At 39.9% G+C, this 21,709-nt stretch overlaps 2 protein-coding genes and 2 pseudogenes across 36 annotated transcripts; 2 read left to right on the forward strand and 2 right to left on the reverse strand.

The window, feature by feature from the left end:
* Positions 1 to 532: 532 nt before the first annotated feature.
* On the reverse strand, positions 533 to 8,726 carry LOC125606336 (phytochrome B). 35 transcript variants are annotated; one of them, XM_048775383.1, is made up of 11 exons: positions 6,227 to 8,726; positions 5,351 to 6,158; positions 4,968 to 5,258; positions 3,388 to 4,733; positions 3,138 to 3,223; positions 2,311 to 2,948; positions 2,061 to 2,146; positions 1,561 to 1,871; positions 1,361 to 1,446; positions 998 to 1,095; positions 533 to 920 (listed from the first exon to the last, which is right to left on the reverse strand). In XM_048775383.1, the coding sequence occupies exons 1-4, from the start codon at positions 8,382 to 8,384 to the stop codon at positions 4,481 to 4,483; spliced, it is 3,510 nt and encodes a 1,169-aa protein (XP_048631340.1). In that variant the 5' UTR covers positions 8,385 to 8,726; the 3' UTR covers positions 533 to 920; positions 998 to 1,095; positions 1,361 to 1,446; positions 1,561 to 1,871; positions 2,061 to 2,146; positions 2,311 to 2,948; positions 3,138 to 3,223; positions 3,388 to 4,480. The 35 variants fall into 35 exon arrangements, with proteins under 35 accessions (XP_048631340.1, XP_048631358.1, XP_048631343.1 ...); XM_048775401.1 differs by adding an exon at positions 1,975 to 1,985 and having other exon boundaries at positions 1,361 to 1,828; XM_048775386.1 differs by adding an exon at positions 1,975 to 1,985 and having other exon boundaries at positions 1,361 to 1,871.
* Positions 8,727 to 10,644: 1,918 nt separating this feature from the next.
* LOC125606332 (protein high chlorophyll fluorescent 107-like) lies at positions 10,645 to 13,581 on the forward strand. The gene is made up of 8 exons (XM_048775360.1): positions 10,645 to 11,259; positions 11,325 to 11,468; positions 11,542 to 11,847; positions 11,933 to 11,992; positions 12,068 to 12,313; positions 12,650 to 12,760; positions 12,843 to 13,019; positions 13,113 to 13,581. The coding sequence occupies exons 1-8, from the start codon at positions 10,756 to 10,758 to the stop codon at positions 13,455 to 13,457; spliced, it is 1,893 nt and encodes a 630-aa protein (XP_048631317.1). The 5' UTR covers positions 10,645 to 10,755; the 3' UTR covers positions 13,458 to 13,581.
* Positions 13,582 to 18,867: 5,286 nt separating this feature from the next.
* LOC125606333 lies at positions 18,868 to 19,978 on the forward strand (annotated as a pseudogene).
* Positions 19,979 to 20,441: 463 nt separating this feature from the next.
* On the reverse strand, positions 20,442 to 21,500 carry LOC125606335 (annotated as a pseudogene).
* Between the last annotated feature and the right edge of the window lie 209 nt (positions 21,501 to 21,709).

Raw genomic sequence — 21,709 nt, forward strand, 5'->3', positions numbered from 1 at the left:
ATCTGTTTGATAGTGGTTATCGGCTATATAGTATTATTTTGTTGTGAAGTTGCTTAGTTCAAAGTGAAATCGTATAAGTAGTTGTGACTAATTGATTCAATAAAAGTAGAATAAAAAGCCGATAGTCGTAACAAAATTAATTTAGTTAAAATTTAAACATAAAAAAAGTTGATCTTTCATTTAGAGAATATTCGAATACTATTAAGTACCATGTGGACAATATACAGAGAAAACAACATTTGAAATTTATTTTATTAAGTACCAAATAGTACCTACATGTGAGCAAATAATTTAAAGGGTTATTTAAAGTTTAACAAACTTTTGAAATTTTAATTTATTTTAATTTAAAATAGTATTAAATTTTACTATATTTTTTCAAAAATTACTATTTATTTTATTATTCCATTTAGAGATTATATAATTAAGATGGTGGAAATGAATAAGAAATTTGAAGAAACCATAAGCTGAGATTAAAAAAAGGCACTTTAGTGAAGCTTAAGAGGATTAGAAGACATCTGTAAACACGTGAATGTAATAAGTAATAATAAGTTTTAATTGTGGTAGAAGTTGCAAACATGGTCCATGAAACAAAACAAACTATGAATTTCTTTTTTTATAAACAATACTGCAATGAAGCAAAAGGGAAATAGTGAGGTCTCAAGTTCGATAGCCTTAGCAATTACTCGGTGAGTGCCTTCTTTAGTGTGTTTCCTGCAACTTGAACCGGGTCTTCATCATGATAGTCTGCTCACAATTGTATTCTGCAACTGTAGCTGCTCCACCGGATGGGCTCGACAGGTTCGAGGGGTTTACACACTTTCGTTGCTCTGGTCATTACCATTTGACCTTTCTCCATCAGAGCAGCTGCAGGGAAGATATTTGACACCAGGCGTTTTATCTCCAGGAAAATCGTTCCCTCCCTGTCCATTGCCATTAAAACATGTGAGCCATTATGTTAATAAAGAAGAGTGCAAAGTAATAGTTTAATAAGGTTTACATGATTTGCAAATGTTGCTGCACATGGACGTGATGGCGATCAAAGAAAAGATGCATGACACAGTTCGTCAAAAAACACTAAGACACATCGTTGTAGAGCTGTAGTGAAGAGTAGATGAAGATTGTAAACAAAAAATATGTAAAACCAACAAACCCTAGGATGTCTACAAAGCAAAAGGTTAAACTTTGTATGATAAATCTCGAATTTTTGGGACAATAAAAATACACCAATTTACTTGGCAACCGAGTATTAGTATTTGCTAATGCCATATGATGTCTGTAGTCACCAAATCTAAAAAGTGGAGTTGTTATTTCAAAAAACTTCTTAAGATTGTTAAAGTAAATGAGGACGTTTGAATCTGACAGTTTAAAGTGGGTGTTGCTTCTTGCAACATCAAAGCCACTGATCTTGTAAATGGCTCCCTCTTGTTTGACAGTGTTCCTAGCCTCCTAGAAATTCATCAAACAGATCTCGGCATTATTAAAATAACACCATTCGTTCCACCAAAATCAACAAAAGTATAAATTGAACTATGAGACGTCACTTTCCTTGAAACAGCTGACCTCTAACTTCACATTGGTCAGAGCCAAGGTGGTAAAATGCTGAATTTCTTATAGCCCAAGTATACAAATAACACTCCATATCATATCAATGCTTCTGCTTCATCTCACAAGTCAGTAAAGGACCTCGAAACAGATGGGGCTCCTCTAAGACACTTCATTTCTCCCTTCACATCCCTAAGAATCCAACCAACAACGCTTCGGTCGGGCATCACCTCTCCCAAAACCATCCATATTACAGGTTCATTGACGCTTATGCCTTTGGTTGCAACTGGAGCAGAGTGAATTGGGTTTTCGGAAATCTCTTTGCAAAACTGTTTAGATAAACATGTAAAAGAGAGTAAATTTTAATATGCCCGTGACTGGAGGTGTAAGCTCACATACCTTTCACAAACAAACTGATCACATAAAACGTACCTAAGCTTAACCTGAGAAGAAAACGCTTGAATAGAAGATATAGTCAGACCAACAACAAAGATAAAATTAGGGGTAAATGAAAATACCTTGGAATCTAGCAGCAGCATATGGACGCCCATCAGTTGACCTCAATTTTTACATTCTGAGCTGCCTGTCTTCAGGATAAATGAGGCTGCAAAGTTGTCATTAGGGAAAGTTTGAGGAAAATAAATGTCTATGAGCACTCTCGATGTATAGTGATATGGCTCGGGATTCTGAGGAAAATAAATGTCTATCAAAATAACTAAAATCGAAAGAATGTATCAGTTTAGTTGTAATCAAACTTCTAAAACTTACCAGTCAACTTTAGATGTCCGTCTAGTAAAACTGGGACTTGACCAAATGGCTGACCTCCCAAATTGGTGAACAAATAGCCATAAGAAATATTCTGTTTCTGAATTCCTAAATTGCCAAGAAATTGGTGGATAAGAAAAAAATAAAGAAGATCTGTGATCACAGCGAAACTAATCGGAATCATCGCTGGAAGCGCCGCCGGCGGAATTCTGATCTTCATCTTTCTCCTGACAGTTCTTATCTTCTACTGTCGACGGAAGCGGTAGATCAAATCTCCGAGGGAAGATATAAAAGGCAAAGGAATAGCTGAAGCCAAAGGAGGAGGAGCGGCAGCTTCGGAGACGGAGAGGGACATCGAGAGGAAAGACAGAGGCTTCTCATGGGAGAGAAGCGAGGAAGGAGAAGATAACGCAAAAACAAAAGATAGAGATTGGAGAAGATGAAGTGGAAGAGTCGGGAGAGGCTCGCCAAGCTTGAAGAAAGCAGGTTTCTCCCTTCACATCCCTAAGAATCCAACCAACAACGCTTCGGTCGGGCATCACCTCTCCCAAAACCATCCATATTACAGGTTCATTGACGCTTATGCCTTTGGTTGCAACTGGAGCAGAGTGAATTGGGTTTTCGGAAATCTCTTTGCAAAACTGTTTAGATAAACATGTAAAAGAGAGTAAATTTTAATATGCCCGTGACTGGAGGTGTAAGCTCACATACCTTTCACAAACAAACTGATCACATAAAACGTACCTAAGCTTAACCTGAGAAGAAAACGCTTGAATAGAAGATATAGTCAGACCAACAACAAAGATAAAATTAGGGGTAAATGAAAATACCTTGGAATCTAGCAGCAGCATATGGACGCCCATCAGTTGACCTCAATTTTTACATTCTGAGCTGCCTGTCTTCAGGATAAATGAGGCTGCAAAGTTGTCATTAGGGAAAGTTTGAGGAAAATAAATGTCTATGAGCACTCTCGATGTATAGTGATATGGCTCGGGATTCTGAGGAAAATAAATGTCTATCAAAATAACTAAAATCGAAAGAATGTATCAGTTTAGTTGTAATCAAACTTCTAAAACTTACCAGTCAACTTTAGATGTCCGTCTAGTAAAACTGGGACTTGACCAAATGGCTGACCTCCCAAATTGGTGAACAAATAGCCATAAGAAATATTCTGTTTCTGAATTCCTAAATTGCCAAGAAATTGGTGGATAAGAAAAAAATAAAGAAGATCTGTGATCACAGCGAAACTAATCGGAATCATCGCTGGAAGCGCCGCCGGCGGAATTCTGATCTTCATCTTTCTCCTGACAGTTCTTATCTTCTACTGTCGACGGAAGCGGTAGATCAAATCTCCGAGGGAAGATATAAAAGGCAAAGGAATAGCTGAAGCCAAAGGAGGAGGAGCGGCAGCTTCGGAGACGGAGAGGGACATCGAGAGGAAAGACAGAGGCTTCTCATGGGAGAGAAGCGAGGAAGGAGAAGATAACGCAAAAACAAAAGATAGAGATTGGAGAAGATGAAGTGGAAGAGTCGGGAGAGGCTCGCCAAGCTTGAAGAAAGCAGGTTTATCTAGATGGGCTGGGTGGACCAATAAAGTTTTTAAGAAATCCAATACGAAAGTCCTCATTTCAGCTATGGTGACGTGGAAAAAAACAGCTCCCTATTGGACGATTTTTCAAGCTGACGTGGACGTCCTATCTGATGATTATATATCCCTTTTAATATAGTATAGATCTCTCTAGTAACTAGTACTAACAACTAAGTAGTGTTTTCTTGGAATATCTCACCCCTTATGCAGCCCTTATATGAATGAGAACAAGTATGATATAACTTACTGTAAAGATTTACAGTAATCTATCATCAATATGTACTAGTTAATTATCTGTAAAGGGTTATGGTAATTGACATTTTAATATGAGTTACAATTATAAAGGATGGGTCAACCAATATCACTTCATCTTTTGATTTGTTTGCCTCTCTTGGAGTTATCAATATACACAGTGCAAACAAAAGAGGACATGTCTTGCAGATGACTTTATCCTCTTCTCTACTAATCTCACCGGAAACAAAAACTCTCCATCCTCTTCCAGTGTCGTTAGACTCTCTCTCTCACACAAACACACACATACAACAAGGATACAAACTCTCTCCTGCCAACTTATAAGTGTGACTACTATGGCATCATCAACATCATGTCTCCGCTGCCACTAGCGGTTGACAAAGGGCGTTTCATAGGCACCGGGAGCTCGAGTATGATGAGGAAATAGGAACGTTCCGACTCTCGGATGTACTGAACCTCACCGTTCATGATCTTTAGAATCTTTCTACATACGCTTAGTCCTAACCCTTCAGGGCTCGTCCACCTGCTGCTATGAAACATGTCTCGGACTAGCTCTGGAGGCAGACCTTCACCTGGGCACGCCATTCTGAAATCGCAGAAAATTGAGACATAACAGAGAACCCCAAACATGCTAATCTGAAAACATTAATATCTGCTAATTCTAGTCCTATATGGTTCCCTGTAGAAGTTACCAATCTGGTCTAAACAAGCCATAACTGCCACCTAAATAACGATCCAAAAACCAAACCATTCTATATCCAAACAAACAAAAACCAAAACAGATATGAGGATACAATAGCTGAAACAATGAAATAAGTACCTAAATTCTGTGCGAATAGCGTAGAATCCATCAGCCATTTGCTTCGGAACATGGCTTATATGGATCTCCACCCACTCATGGGACGGTGCATACCGGATTATACTCAGCAGAAACTCAGCTAGGAGCTGTTGAATCCTTGTCTGGTCTCCATAAACTTGTATAGATTTGATCTCTTCAGGAATGTCACGGATCAGCTGAACACCTCTCTCCTTTAATAAGAACATCGCCTGGCTTACAATCGCGTTGATGACACTTCCGAGTAAAAACTCCGTTCTAACTAGCTCAAACGAACTGATCAAATAGAGCAAAACAATATTTGGAATCTGGTCACATTCTATCAAGTAATCAAAAACCATTTTATAGAAAATTCCAACTAAGCTTACCCGTCTTCAATTCTTTCAAGATCCATGTCACTGACAATCCTCGAAATCTGTTTCTCGCAAGAAACACTTGTTTCAAGAAGCTGTTTCTGATCCTCGTTCAAGTCTGTAGCTTCCAACAACGAGTTTGTGAAACGCAAACCGCTCAAAGGATTCTTTACCACCTGACAAATGTAAGCTAGCTCTTTCGCCTTCGTGAAACACTCTGTGTCCTGCCTTCGTTGAACTGCTAAAGCTTGCTGCAGCTCAGGACTCGGGATCTGCAAGAAACAGAAAGCCCCAATAACCTTTCCATCGAAGCTTACACGCTTGTTTGCAGTCAGTAGAGCCTGAACAAACTTCCCGTTGCGGTCAAAGAACGGGAAAGGGAACTTGTCTGTTTCTTGGCCACCGATCGCATTATGCAACACAATCATGAACTTGGTTAATGCATCAGGACCCTTTAGCCTGCAACAGCTCCCAAACACTTCCCCAACAAGCATTTTCCCAATCACTTCACTGCGAGACCAACCAGTGAGCTTTTCCAACGCGGTGTTCCACTCCAGGCAGCACGTGTTCTCGTCCGCCGCAAAGATTGGTGGAATCAGTGGGTTTGGGCTATGGACAATGGCTTTGTAGTCTCCTTGTATGTTGATGAACTTGTCCATTACGATTTTCTGACCAGTAACATCCTGTCCCACAAAACAGACGCCAACAATGTTGTTTGAGTAGTCCTTGCTCGAACATGCATTCACAACCACAAAAACCGCTTTCCCCTGTAGTTCAGAGCTGAAAGTTTTCAGCTTTATCTCCACATTCTTGTCCTCGTCCCCTGCAAAACGCATCAAAATAATCAAATAACCATACTGCAAATACAAGTAGTTGGAGAACTGAATGTACCTCTGAGCGCACGAGAAATGAGCTTATCAACAGTTTCTTCATTCTCTTTGTATATCAGATCAGAAACCAGAGACTTCCCCATAGCTTCTTCAACCGAGAGACCGGTCAACTCTGCAATCTTAGCGTTCCATCCATTGATGCATCCTCCAGCATCCACAGCGAATATAGGCACAGTTGCTGTCTCGATGAGTCTAACCATCTCTCTTGCAACAGCACCTAACTCATCAATCCCCTGCTCTCCTGCCATACTATAAGGCTGAACCGCGCCATCTGCAGTTTTCGAGTTCATAGCTGCCTCAGATTCCTTAAAAGAGTCCCTTAGAATCAGCTGGAGCGAATGAATCGCATCCATTTCCGCAGTTTCCCACGGCTGACTCCGACTCTTAACAACTTCAAGAAAAGCCTTGAAAGAAGAGCGAGGATGCATCCTTTGCCCATCATCTTTGTCCTCTGGATGATGCTTAGCGCCTCCCCATTTGATCTCTTTAGCTGTATGAGAACGAAACCAGAAAAGGAAATCTCTTTTTGTGATATACGCAACCGCCATACCGCACACAGCATCCCCTAACGCAGCTGCTCCGGGATAACCTGCGTCCCCTAAACTATCAGTGCTTAAACCAGTTGAATCAGCGTGATTCGCAAGCAACCACTCCACAACGTCTTTAATCTGAGCTTCCGTCGGAGCAACACCCAACGGGTAATAATTCCCGTGGTAAAGAAACGCTGCACCGTCACATTTCACCAAGTCCATGATACTAGGACTCTGCGTAACAATCCCAGCAGGCGAGTCACGCAGAAGCATATCGCACAACAGCGTCTGCGTCCTCAAAACGCGTTTCTCCGACATCTGCAAAGCCAACTGCAACTCCATGTTCAACTGTAAACCAAACGCCTGCATCAAAAACTCGCAAGCATACCTCAACGGAAACGGTATGCATCGAGAAGAAGTATGATGGCAAACGACTAAACCCCAAAGCCTCATAGCGCTTCTCCCACCAGCGACACTACTCCCATCTTCTTCACTCCCGTTTATTATAACCGCCATCGCTAAAGACGCGATAGACCCCATATTCGCCATATACTGAGAGTGACAACCGTGAGGAGCTCTCAAAGTAGACCCAACCAAGCACATAGACTGAGTCAGCCTATCGTCTTGCACCACGAGAACCGGCGTCGCGTGGCAATCAACAATCATACGCACTCGATTCTGCTTAAACAAGAACCGTGACGCTTGTGGAATATCAGTAGCTGGATAATGCAAACCAATGTAAGGCTCCAAATCCTCTCTCCTACTCTCCGCAACAACCTCTCCATGCTCGTCTTCGTGAAACTTGTACACCATCACACGGTCGTATCCGGTTAAGTCCCTCACACTCTCCACAACCGTATCACAAAGCAGCTTGATATCTCCACCGGGGAGAGACTGTAACTGCGAGATAGCGCGAACGGCTAGCTTCTGAGACTGAACCGCTCCGGCGATGGAAAGCGCTGGATCCTCAGTCCTCGCCGGCTCCAAATCGATCACGACTCCAACGTCGATCCTGTGTAAGATAGCGTAAAACGGCTTCCCAGTGTACTTGGAGTGGATCCAAACGGGATTCAGGAGCGTGATCTCACGCGCCACGAAGGCGCGTTCGAGGAGGACCGAGCTGGAGGAGGTGAAGAGGGAGCGGACGTCAGTTCCCATGGCGAGAATCTCGGGCCTCTCGAGGCTGGGGACGGACTGGGGAGTGAGGCCGAGCATTTCCCGCGCGTTCTCGCTGTAGCCGATGATGGCGAAGGTGGACTCGTCGACGGCGATCATGCATCCGAACGGCTGGATGTAGCCGCCGCGCTGGATCCTGGAGAGGTAGGCCGTGATCTGCTTCTCCGGGACCGAGGAGCCGTACGTCGTCGTTTTGAGGGATTGCGAGTAGTCGAAGGATCTTCCTGACTCGCCGGATTGTTCGAAGACGGCGTGGAGTCGAGCGTCGACTGTGTATTGCTGAATAGCTTTGCTAATTGATTCCGTTTGTGGTTGGCTCTGTGGCCTGAGAGATTTTGTACCTGAGGATTGAGCTTGTTCTCTCCGGTGAGTTGATGAGGATTCTTCTCCGCCGCGGCCGCCGCCGCGGCCACTCCCGCCGCTTCCTCCGCCGCCGCCGACTCCGGAAACCATGAGTTGTTGTTTTTTTTTTGTGGAATTAGATGAAATTCTCTGAGATTACGTCAGATTATATCAAAAGGGAGTGAGCTTTTATAGATATTATGCTGAAAATTGAAGCCGAGAGATTCTTTGTGGACTCTCCAAAGAAAGATTCTCGAGAGAAGTGGTGAGATTTCGAGGGAGCTAGGGATCGGAGTTTTGTTGTGAGAAAAATAAATATCAAAAGGTAGAAATTGGGCTACGGTTCAAACCAATTAAATGAAGCAGGAGGCAATTGTGTGTTTGTGATAGAGAGAGAGAAGAGTCTCTTTGTCATCTTCTTCACTGGCTTTTTCCATCGTTCTTTCTTTTTTCTTTTTTGCTGATGAAATTGCTTTTTTTTTTTTTACTAACCTGTCGTGGTTGTTGAAATCACCGCGTAACTTTACTATTATCAATTTAACCCGAAACTTTGTTTTTCCTTTGTCGTGTTCTGAGAAAGAAAGATCCAAGAGATTGGCCCAATATCACGTGGGCTATGCTTTATTCTCTCTAGTGCGCGCACGTGGCCTCTGGGCCCGTGGGGGAGTGGTATCGAATTCAAATCGTACTTTTTTGGTTCCTTTGTCTGGTTTCAAATCGTTGCAAAGTCTAGATCCGATGAAACGTAAACGTAATCAGAAAAGTTGAATGGTGGTTATCGATTCTCATTATTTTCTTAGGATATCATGATCATCTTTTTTACAAAAACATGTTGACAATTATGAAAGAAAAGATATCAAAGCTAGCTGGTCGTGGATATAATGTTGATGGTTGTGAGTTAGGTATAATGTGAGGTGTCCCAATTAGTAAAACAACCACTAGAATGAGATTGGAAACGATGGCTTTTCACAAAAGTATTGGAATGGTTATCACCGTGATGGTCTAAATCTAGTAGTTCGATGAAAATGCACTACAAGTTTGCAGTATATTTCTTGTTGGTATGAGCTGGTTCTTATGTAAACCAGCTGAACCAAAACATATAAAATAATGAAACCAGATAGTGCTCATGGCTGAACAAGATCTTCTTCTTCTTTTTTGTTTCCTGAAGAAAATCTGAAAAGGTCGTAGGGATGAGTTTGGATTATTCGGTGATAGTGCAACCCATATTTAACGCATAATTTATATTTCTTCAAAAAGGAACAAAGTGTTCAATAAATTTTGTATTTTGAAACAGAAATTTCAACAAAAGAACATAAAACATAAGAAATTTGATAATGAGAAACAAATCCGTGTGCATGAAAGTTAAGGGTCGTTCAAAAAATAGATTACAAAAAAAAAATATTATGGTGTTTTCACCTATTTGTGGGAAACCTATTGTAAATAGTCTTTCACCACGAATCAAACCTGGACGGCGAAACAACCCTTTTACCACTGGGTTAAAATTTCACGTTTTTTTGAAAAAAAAAAAGTTAAACCCAAATCTATTAAAGACACAGACCTAACTTTTGGGTGGGAGGTGCAATCCACGGATAGACTCTCTTTCGGGTATTCAAATAGGCCGAAAAGCAGTAGCCCATATCCGTGTAAGTGACCAGAAAAATACGACTTAGTTTTGCATAACAGATGGATCGAACCTGAAGTGACATCTCAAACCCTTTCCCTTACCACTTCACCGCAAGCTCCCGGTCACACAATTTCACGTTGAGTCACTGCTTTCGTCACTTTTCCTGTTGTTGTTGTTATTGAATTATTTTTTCATTTGCTTGCTTTCGAGTTCTATCATATACTAATACCTTTTTTGTATAAAGTTCGTAACCGACCATTGTGTTGAACATTATGACACAACATTTAAGCATGAGCACAAAAATGTTCAACTTACTGTACCCACGGAAGTGAAATTTCAGTTTAAGTTATTTATGACTAGTGCATGTGATCGTTTTGATGCATGGGAAAAATAAGAAGAAACAAACAAACATTAAAAAATGAAGGTTCTGTGTGGACGCTTGTTGACCTCTTGTTTTGGTCTGATTTATGACGAGATATGATTGGATAACTACAAACATACACATGCACCTAATCGTACTGGAGTATACTCTTCTTTCCGCTAAGAATCCCCTTCAGAACTCAAAACCAATAACATCTCACCACGTGTCAAATGAAATCCAGTTCAGCTAAGCCATCTAAAAAGCTACCAACGTGGCGGGATACGGAACCAGTAGTATCCTCAATCAAAATGACCAAATAACCCTTCTCTAGATATCTACTATTTCAAAATACATAAAATCGAAAATTAACGCAGGGGTGACATCGTAATTTAACGACCATCATTCTTCGTCTTGTCCGAACCTGTCTAGCAGTCTCCCTCTCCTCTCCACGAACGCTCACAACAGTTTTATCAGTTAAAGCTTTTCTTCTTAAAACAATGCACTTCCTGGTGCCGACTTCTTCATCTTCGTCTCCTTCTCCGGCCAACACTTCTTCCTTCGCTCTCTTATTCCTCGTCCCGGAGAACCTCTCTAAACCACCGGCGAAAATCCATATCGGAATCCATGGAATCTCCGGCCACTCATCAAAGACCACGTCTTTATGCGCTGTTGTCGACAGGTCTTCTTCAAATGTATCATCGCGAAAGGAATCTCCGGATGAGGAGGTACTAGTAGTTCGCCGGCCGTTGCTGGAGAATTCCGGCGAAGACGAAGGAGACAAAACGTATCCAGCCAAGATCGATGCTGGTTTGAGTAAGATAGCCAAGAAGATGCCGATATTCGAGCCGGAGAGATCGGAGTCTTCTTCGTCCTCCTCGGCTGCTGCTGTTGCTAGAGCTCAAGAGAAGCCTCTTGCAGTGAACCTCGACTTGTCTCTGTACAGAGCTAAGTTTCTCGCGAGGAGTTTTAGATACAAAGACGCTGAGAAGATTCTTGAGAAGGTAACCATCTGGTTCTTGTAATAAATTTGTAACGATTCTTATGCTATCTTGTTTGGTCTTAAAAGTGTATAGCTTACTGGCCGGAGGATGGGAGACCGTACGTGGCGTTAGGGAAGATACTAACCAAACAAACCAAGTTGTCGGAAGCAAGAATCGTGTATGAGAAAGGGTGTCAAGCTACACAAGGAGAGAATGCATACATTTGGCAGGTTCTATATTAGCCCCTTATCTTGATTTTTGACATGATTATGTTTCTCATGATTATGTTGATTTGGAACACAGTGTTGGGCTGTCCTGGAGAACAGATTAGGGAACGTAAGGAGAGCTAGAGAGTTATTTGATGCAGCTACGGTGGCTGACAAGAAGCATGTAGCGGCTTGGCACGGATGGGCGAACTTGGAGATAAAACAAGGGAATATTAGTAAAGCGAGGAATCTTCTCGCCAAGGGACTTAAGTTTTGCGGAAGAAACGAGTATATATACCAAACGCTTGCCTTACTGGAGGCTAAAGCTGGGAGGTATGAGCAGGCGAGGTATCTGTTTAAGCAGGCCACCATATCCAATTCCAAGAGCTGTGCTAGTTGGTTGGTAAGTTGTTTTTTTTGCATCTATCATAACATGTTTAGGACAATGCCGTTTCAAAATATGTTTGCGCTCCACTGTTTATGAACAGGCGTGGGCACAGTTGGAGATACAGCAGGAGAGATTCCCAGCTGCTAGAAAGCTTTTTGAGGTAACAATTAACAACAGTGGAGGCTGTGTATTCATATGGAAGCTTCATGATCTGAAAATGTTTTTTTTTTAATAGAAAGCTGTTCAGGCGAGCCCCAAGAATAGGTTTGCGTGGCACGTGTGGGGGGTGTTTGAAGCTGGGATAGGTAATGTTGAGCGTGGGAGGAAGCTACTGAAGATAGGTCATGTGCTGAATCCTAGAGACCCTGTTCTTCTTCAGTCCCTTGGCTTACTGGAGTACAAACACTCATCTGCTAACCTTGCTAGGGCTTTACTGAGGAGAGCATCTGAGCTTGATCCTAGACACCAACCTGTTTGGATTGTAAGTATACAAATATTCAATCTGGTTGTTACATAACATGACATCTGCTCAAATGAAAAGACTTAGTTTCTGTTTAACAGATTTTTACTCCATTTTTAATGATTTTAAATTCTAAAGAAAGTTAACCATTTTTTTTTTATTTTACTCCATTTTTAGTGATTTAAAGTTCTAAAGAAAGTTAATCATTTTTTAATTTTACACCATTTTTAGTGATTCTAAATTCTAAAGAACGTTAACCATTTTTAGTGAATTTTACTCAGTTTCTAGTGATCTTAAGTTCTTTATAAGCGTGTGTATGGAAGAGACAATGATTGGTGAAAGTGTATACTGGTTTAGGCATGGGGTTGGATGGAATGGAAAGAAGGAAACACAACAACAGCTAGAGAACTTTACCAAAGAGCTCTCTCCATTGACGCATCTACCGAAAGTGCTGCTCGTTGTCTACAGGTAAACATTGTAATAACAATGGACTGAGACCTATCAACCAAAGCTTGTAAGATTTGCTGAAACAAAGTTTCTGTCTTTACAGGCGTGGGGAGTACTAGAGCAGAGAGCGGGAAACTTATCAGCAGCAAGAAGATTGTTCAGATCATCACTGAACATAAACTCACAAAGCTACGTTACATGGATGACATGGGCACAGCTTGAGGAAGACCAAGGAGATTCAGACCGCGCTGAGGAGATCCGTAACCTCTATTTCCAACAAGTAATCTCTTTTTTTTTTTAACACATCATTCGATCTTCCGAGTAGAGTTCATCATGTTGATATGGCTTCTTTCTTCTTTCATTGCAAAAACAGCGGACAGAGGTTGTTGATGATGCTACGTGGGTCACGGGGTTCTTGGACATAATTGACCCGGCTTTAGACACGGTTAAAAGGCTCTTGAACTTTGGTCAGAACAGTGATAACAACAACAGCCAGTTAAATGATACGCTTAAGTACATGGGTGGAGCTAAGGATGGTCAATCTAGTCAGGTAGCTGGAAGCTCTGTGGGAGGACGTGAGGATACTGAAACTGGGAGTGGATTTAACCTGGATGCGTTTTTGCGTGAGAAACTGTCGTTGGATCCGTCGAAGATAGAGGTTAATCTTGATTCTCAGAGGCTAGGGAGATTCATTAGAGGGAAAACAAGTGGTGCTTGAAAGAACAATACATGGACATTTATTTTGGCGGGGGGGGGATATAAACTGTAAAGATGAAGAAGACTGTGTGTAATTTTGAAGAACAATTGTCTATTTCAATATTAATTTTATGATATTCTGATTATAAGATTCAAGACCAGTGCCATAACATCAACGGTAGATTTATAACACAGCGTTTGCGGTCGTTTCTTTTTTTTTTTTTTCCTTTTTTTTTTAACTCAAACTTTAACTTGAGCATTATCCAAATGATTTACACACGAACTTTATCATTCTCTACAAATGAGATGATCCATCTTGGCATAATAGTATACAAATTTGAAGCATTGTTTCCAATGGAGAGAGAGCTTCTTTTGCGTTTGCGGTCGTTTCTTAGACGAAGAATCATCATCATTTTGAAACTTTTTGTTTATTTTGTGGTCATGATTACAAAAAAGTAACAGAATCTGACCGTATTAAAAATAAGGCTCTAAATGGTAACAACAGATTGAGCGGTACGGGACAAGCGGTTTAACTGCGGTACGGTTCTGATAGTTATAAAAACGTATATATATATGGTATATGTAGGGCTGTTCAATATGGTAAAACCGAACCGTACCGTACCGAACCGAACTGAAATAGACAATATGGTTTGGTTTTGGTCTATACCATATAAACCGAATGGATATAATTTTATAAAAACCGTAGGATTTGGATATGGTTTGGTATATAACTGATTAAACCGAATAAACCGAACAAAACCGATTAAAAGTATAAACATGTAAATATGTATCTATTTTATAACAATACATGAAAATCTATTTGTTACATAAGTTAAATTTGTGTTAATAACTATTACTATAATTTTATAGTAATAAAGAACCTTAATTTGTAAAACACTTGAACTATAATTAAATAACAGTATGTCGCAATTCAGACATTTTATTTTCTAAGTCTTTTTTTGATCTTTTTGCTTTATTTTAGTCTTCACTAAATTAATATGAAGATTATAAATTTGATGGACAATAATTAATGGAATTTTTTTGCAACTTTTATCTTATCTGTAAACAAATAGAGTTTCGTGTTCAATTGAAAAAGTATGACTTTAATGAACACTAAATATGGAAGAGTGGAAAAACTTTTCTTTCATGTTTCTGTTTTGTTTCATATTTTTATTTTCAAAATTTCAAGCTTTGATTTTAGTTATAGATTTGATTATTTTATTTGATGGTAGATGCATTTTTACTTTTTTGTTCATTTATTTGAACATGTAATATATTTTTAATAAATGACTGTGTTGACAATATGACTCTAAAATTCATATAATATGATCCCAACTAAATAATTATGTTTTTTGGTATAAAACCGAATAAACCGAAAACCGATGGTATATAAACCGAACCGAACCGAAGTAAATATGAATTTAGAATGGTAGTTATATTTTACTAACCGAAATACCAAAAACCGAAAAAACCAAACCTAAACCGAACAGATATCCGGATTGAACACCCCTAGGTATGTAGAGATGTCAAACGGGTTGATCCGTCCTGTCCCGTCCCGTACCGCAGTGGATTCATCACTTTGCGGGTCACTGCGGGTCTGGTCCGCGCGGGCTGCGGTCTCCAAAAGGTCGTCCCAAGCCCGTACCGCCAAATGCACACTCCTTTGCGGGCTGTCCCGCGGGACATACGTCAATGTAGTGTATCCGATCATGCTTGACACTGCAGGCCGCTCCAGAACACTTCCTAACGCATTTTCAGAGCTGTGAATAGAAACTCTGTATTCTAGCACAACAGCAGTGTATGGTGTAACAGCTGTATCGCCTTCTTCCCTTAGTAATGTATCCAACTCAGGCCACAATGCTTCTCGCCTGCAAGAGATAGCAAACTGAGCTTAGAAAATAAAAATAAAAACAAATGTCCAAAGTAGAAATGTAAATAGACAAAGTAAGTACCATGCGGTGAAGTCATCTTCAATACACTGGTCATCATCTCCAAGACCAACTTGTACAAGACGCTGTGCACCTGAAACAAACCAAGTCATCATGTTAGAAAACAATAATACAAACACATCAAAACAAATGATCAAAACAAAGAAACAAAACAAACCTTGTTCAACAAGAATGTCATCTACAACTTTGGCAACCTGCAACACATATTGTCTGTTTCCTAATTAAAAAATACCATACTTCAAGTTCTTGAGCCAGTTTCCTGTCATTCCCCTGTAACTCACATGACACATGTGTAAAACTTGAGACACAAGTAAACATAAGACACACGTTACAACAACTAACTGACCCCAAGCAACAAAAGAATCACCTCGGTGAACCATTTATAGAATCTCGCCGCATTGTCTGTTGGCTCACCGTCTCCATATCTACACAACCAAGATTGTAAAAATCAAAATCAACTTCAATAAAGACAAAACCAGAGCTTGGAAAAAAAGACTAACGTGGCTAAGAAGAAGAAAGCCATCACTACAAGAAAAATGAGATATTGTTACGAAATTTTGTGACAATATTTATTGGTGACAAATTTGTGACATAAAAGATACGTTATTTTAACTATATTTTTACGTCACAGTTTAGTAATTATTTCGTCTCAATACAGTGACGATCAAAGTTGTAACAAAAATTTGTCACAATTAGTAACATTAATGTAACGGAAATAGTCAACACACTACTTGTGACGTCATTGTAACTATGTTTGCTGTAACTAATTTTTACTAACTTATTAACGCTTTTTTATGTAACAATTTGTTATAATTTAGCTACTAACAATTAGTCACAAACCATGATATATATATGACAAATATGTATTTTTAATTTTTAATAATTATTATATTTACATTTTACTTCTTTTGCTATAGTTGAAGTTTTTAAGACTTTCTATGAGTTAATATTAAACAAGTATTTACTCCAAAATTTAGAGATGATAATTTAGCTTACGCATCATTTTTCATAATTTATCATACCAAAATCCTAAACTTTTTACCTATTATGTTTGTGATATTTAGCATTTGATTATTATTTTGTTGATGTAAAATCAAGCAGTTAGGTAAAAAAGGGATATATGAGAGATGTGATATATCTATTGTATAAACATTTTAAACACCACGCAAGAGAGTAGTGAAACTGAAATATGGTTTACTTTTATTAACACTCTTTAGCCCAATAAAAGCCCATTATTCTTTTTTTCATTTCTTTACTAATCGTATTATATATGTATATATGCATCACCCTCTTCACTGAATAACCCTAGCAGCCATAGAGAGAGAGTAGTAGCCGCCGTTTTCTTTAATCTTTTCACCTCTGCTCAGCTGTTTCTCCTTGCCTTCGGATAATACAATACTCAGCCATCACCTTGGTCATCATTTGAGCTTCATCTGACCACCATAAGCTACTCTGTAGCCACTGGAACTACCGGACATCAATGGCGTCACCTTATTCTTATTATCACTGTGCAGCGGATCTGAGAGAGAATGGGAAGAGACCGGATGAGTCGCTTTTCATTACCACCGCTCATCATTAAGCACAGCCTCGAGTGTGCTTTACTGGAGGCGCCTCCCTCATCACTAGCGGCGGGGACCACAAAGGCAAAGACAAAGGCGTTGTGTGATTAATTTTATACTGTAATTGTTTATTTTATACTGTAATTGTTTATTTTTTTAGTAAACAAAATACTATTAATGAATAGTGTATTCTTTTCTTTTTTTTTGGTGTAATATATAGTGTATTCTTGCTTACACTGGTTGTTAGAATGATTTAGTCAAAGTTTTAAAATAAGGATGAATTATTAGCATCCAATTTCGATGAAATCGCAAAAAGCTCTCATAAATAATTGACGTATAATACATGTGGAACGAGTAGCTCATTAAGACGTTCTGTGGAGAATTTCTAGTAATAAAGCGTGACAGAGTTAATTTGTATATCGGCCACTAATTAGTACGGAGTGGAGACAAATTACCAGTCTCTAATTGTAACAATTTTCAGACTATTGTGCGGTCACAACTAAAGACGAAATTGTAACGTTATGTTAGTCGCATAATATGACGGTTTAATTACGTTATTATTGGTCGATAGTTATGACCATATTATTACTTTTTTATATAGTCATGATTTGTGATGAAATTGTCACTATTAAGTTAGTCACAACATTTGTAACGTTTTTGTTACCCATAAAAATTTGTGACGACGCTATTGTAACCGTTTATAAACCGTAACAAATTGGTTACAATAGTTATATTGTGACAGAATTTTTAATATTGTGACAGAGAAATTAGTAACAATACACCTAATTTCTTGTAGTGCATATCCTCTTTCTTCAACTTCTCCTCGTACTCATCATCATCAGCAGCATAATCGCCATGTTAAAACAAATCAGAACCAGATCGAAATAACAACAAAGAAAGGTTTAAGCTTTATTAAAGGGTATTATACCAAATCAACGATTTTGAATCTGATCTTCTCGTATCTTGCTTTAGCTTTCATCATCTTCACTCTGTTTTGAATCAAAGCTCTATTTTGAATCAAAGCAACTCACTTTAGCAAATCCTTCAAAAGTTCTGGTATGTGTACCAAAAAATATTGTAACTTTCTTCCTCCCATCATCAACCTCGTCATCACCAATGCATGTAAAGAAGCTCCGCTGATGCAGCTCGAGCACGATGTGGTCACCGGAAAGCGGAAGCACTGTCGCCTGTCAGACATCGAACAGGAACGGCCATCGTTGGAACTTGTTTCTTCTCACGGTCGTAGTCGAAGCTCCATCGCCTTTCACTCTCTCTTTCTTTTCGTTCTCAGATGAAGAAAGCAACGGAATCGACGAAGCTTCCAGATGCGGCTCTATGAGCCGTCCCGCGGGTAGTGAGGGCCGTACCACTTTGAACCCGGAACCGAACAAGCCCCGTCCCGTAAGGCCCGCTTTTTTGCGGGTCATGAATACCTAGGCCCAAACCCGCCCCGGCACAGGTTTAAACGGGCCAGGCCCGCGGGACAAGCCTTCTGTTGACATCCCTAGGTATATGTAAAGATTTTTGTTAACTTTAACTGCGGTGCGGTGTGGGATAGATATTACCATTCGAAGCCTAAGGTTTTGAATGTTACGAACCACTCCGCCCCGCACCGCAGTTAACAGTAACAAAAATCTCTACATATACCTTATATCTATATGCTTTTATAACTGTTAAAACCGCAGCGCAGTTAAACCGCTTGTTCCACGCTGCTCAAACCGCAATTATCATTCGGAGCCTTAGTCATAAGTCAAAAGTATGTTTGACTTTTGACCTTACTCTTGTCCATTACAATATTTTTCTGTGAAGATATTATTATTATTATTTACCACTGTTTTGTTAGCGCTGCTCTAATTTTACGGCTGAGATCATCTTCGAATATATCCAACGGTCAGTAATTGATATATATCATAGGAGAGCGTTGCAGAGGATTTTGTCTCCCTAGTCTAGTCCTTTCCGACCAAACACCATTTGTCTTCCAGTAGCGCTATTTTTCAGACAGAGAGAGAAAGAATCAAGCTTTCGCTGAAAAAGGTGGTACTCGTACAGAGAGAGAGAGAGAGAGAGAAAGGATGGCGGAGAGTGGTGGAAGGAGAATCGGAGTGGCGGTGGACTTCTCGGAGTGCAGCAAGAAGGCACTGAACTGGGCGATCGACAACGTCGTCCGCGACGGAGATTATCTAATCCTCATAACCGTGGCTCCCAATATGAATTACGAGGAAGGCGAGATGCAGCTCTGGGAGACCGTTGGATCACGTACGCTCTCTTATTATCCCTGAAGGAACTTTGACTTACTCATGCATCGTTTGACTTGTATTCGTCCTTAAGTTGTTTGGAAGATTTTGTTTCACTTAGTAGTTGATCGTCTCTGTAACATGCTGATGAAGCCAGTTTTGGCTCCTGGTCTTATTAATTGTTATATGGTGTGAGTTCAAGTGTTGATCTTCTTCTTGTTCTGACTCTTGTAACGTTTTCAGCGTTGATTCCATTGAGTGAGGTCTCTGAAGCTTCCGTATGAAGAAGTATGGAGTGAAAGCCAGATGCTGAACCCTTGACATTGCCAACACTGCCGCTAGGCAAAAATCGGTAAAGCAAGCAATGATCTCTCTTTTCAATAGTACTGCACGAATAACCCATAAAAGTTGTGTGACCATTTTGATCTATATATGAATGAAACTCCCTTTTACAAACTAGTTGGTTGGTTTGTGTTAAACGAATAAATATCTACTGTGAAACATGATGCAACAGATTACAGTAGTGATGAAGATATTTGGGGAGATCCTCGTGAGAAGATATGTTGAGGCTGTTGAACATATCCCTCTCTCAAGTCTTGTCATCGGTAACCGTGGCCTTGGTGGCCTTAAGAGGTATATAAAAAACATTCCTCAACATCTCAAGCTTGGTTTACACATTTTGGACAAGTCTTTTTCTTTTCTGCAACAAGATAAGGGAAGTGTTAGCAACCATGTTGTCAACAACGTTGCATGCCCTGTTACCGTCGTCAAGGCTCACCACTGAGCTTTGTCCTTCATTTTTCTCCGAGACCTGATTAAACTGTGTTGTATTGTTTTTGTTTGTTGTGTCTGAATTGTATTTTCAAACTCTGTATGTTGTGTATCTTTATTGTTAATGGGTAAAAGTAAAACATACTTAACCTTCTAATAAAATACTCTTGTTGAGAGGTTTGGACAACGTGACTACTCTTTTCATCAGGTCAAAGATTGTCTAAACAAATCATAACTTCTATTGTCACTACTGCTAAATAACCATGGATTTGCACAGTCTCAAAGATTAATTTGCATAAACAAGATTAAGCAAGCAGTCTCAATACTAATATCATAAACAGATAAGTTATATAAGTTTCATGGGAAATAAACAGCAGCGACACAGAAACACAACAACACATTAGCTAAAGTGATATCATATATTGTCTCCATAGATATAAGCAAAGCAAGACACTAAATATTCTTTCATCAGCCAATCACAGTGATCTCCTTTCTACTTCTTGGTGATGAGGACAAACTCTGTTGGTTTGATGAGCTTGAAGGTACACTGTCACCCACCTTCAAAGGAAACTCACGTGCTAATCGACTCCATCCACTTGAGAAGACTGGTCCGATTCTCCCTCACCAAGCAGAGCACATTCCACGAACACTTCATCTCCGAGTGATGGATCGTGTAACTCCATAGACTCACCAGGGATGCTTCCTCCTCAAAAACACCCTCGAAGTAAACTGATACACAACAACAAAAAAGCCAAAATCCACATACCACTAATAAGGAGACGTATAATAGTAAAAGCTGTTGAATAGTACTTTACCAGAACTTGAGGTAAGACTTCCTTATGGTGATTTCGAACTCTGGAACACCTTTCTTCACTGTCTTGATCTTCTTCTTCTTGAGTGTTTTGAGCTTCTCAGCTTTCTTCTTCCTGCCTCTCGATGATTCACCAACTTCCACATGAGTAACCACTTTCTTGCTCTTTCTTCTTCTTCTTCTTCTTGGATGTTTTGTAAGCCTTCTTTGTAGTTTCTTCAACCTCAACTCCTCCATGGACTCACATGTCTCCTCTTCCTTCTTCACATCCTTGTAGCTTCTCTCACCTCTCCTTCTTTCTTCACGCCACCTGTTCCACCATCAAACCAAAGAAACTCAATCTTCTTTCTTACACAACATCCTCTCTTCAATAAAGCATTAAACGGTTAAACCTTACTCAGAGGAGTTGCTGTAAGAGGTTTTCGCGGTGTGACAATCTCCTTGCCGTTCTTCCCGTAGATGTTGACGTTGAAGGACATTGACCCTTTGTGAGTAAAGGTGATGAACTCGTTGGTCTCCAAGGCATTGTCGCTCACGAACTGGTTCCATCCGGACTTCTCCACGTAGTAGAACCTCGGGTTCTTGGAGACGTCTACTTCCCATGAGCTTCCCCTCCGCTCTTATCACCATCTTGTATGAGAAGTCTTCCTTGGAGAGGTTTTGGCATGAAGTTGTAAGGAGCGCTCTCTTTGTTGGACATACAACATTAACTTTCTTGTCAACTACATCAAAGACTTGACACTAAAGTTTCATTTTTTCACATCTAATCACAAATAGATATTTGCACAAGAGATCAAGAAAAGCAGAGAGAGGAAGATTCGACAGAGAAGCAACAACTATAATGAGAAAAGAGTGAACAATGAAGACACTTCAGACAAAGCAGTAGAAGTTTTGACCTTTCATTAAACAACAGCCAACCAAAAGATTCAAACTTCACAATTAAGCAACAC

Source organism: Brassica napus, unplaced genomic scaffold (genome assembly GCF_020379485.1).
Source record: "Brassica napus cultivar Da-Ae unplaced genomic scaffold, Da-Ae ScsIHWf_856;HRSCAF=1217, whole genome shotgun sequence".
In the NCBI taxonomy this organism is placed as follows: Eukaryota; Viridiplantae; Streptophyta; class Magnoliopsida; order Brassicales; family Brassicaceae; genus Brassica; species Brassica napus.

What these genes read in the sequence shown, in the direction of transcription:
- LOC125606332 (XM_048775360.1), top strand. Translation starts at nt 10,756, where the DNA reads ATGCACTTCCTGGTGCCGACTTCTTCATCTTCGTCTCCTTCTCCGGCC. An exon ending in AGAATGCATACATTTGGCAG is followed by an intron (nt 11,469 to 11,541) that starts GTTCTATATTAG and finishes TTTGGAACACAG; the next exon opens with TGTTGGGCTGTCCTGGAGAA. An exon ending in CTGCTAGAAAGCTTTTTGAG is followed by an intron (nt 11,993 to 12,067) that starts GTAACAATTAAC and finishes TTTTTTTAATAG; the next exon opens with AAAGCTGTTCAGGCGAGCCC.
- LOC125606336 (XM_048775383.1), bottom strand. Translation starts at nt 8,384, where the DNA reads ATGGTTTCCGGAGTCGGCGGCGGCGGAGGAAGCGGCGGGAGTGGCCGC. An exon ending in CTTGAAAGAATTGAAGACGG is followed by an intron (nt 5,259 to 5,350) that starts GTAAGCTTAGTT and finishes CTATTTGATCAG; the next exon opens with TTCGTTTGAGCTAGTTAGAA. An exon ending in GCTATTCGCACAGAATTTAG is followed by an intron (nt 4,734 to 4,967) that starts GTACTTATTTCA and finishes CTGCGATTTCAG; the next exon opens with AATGGCGTGCCCAGGTGAAG.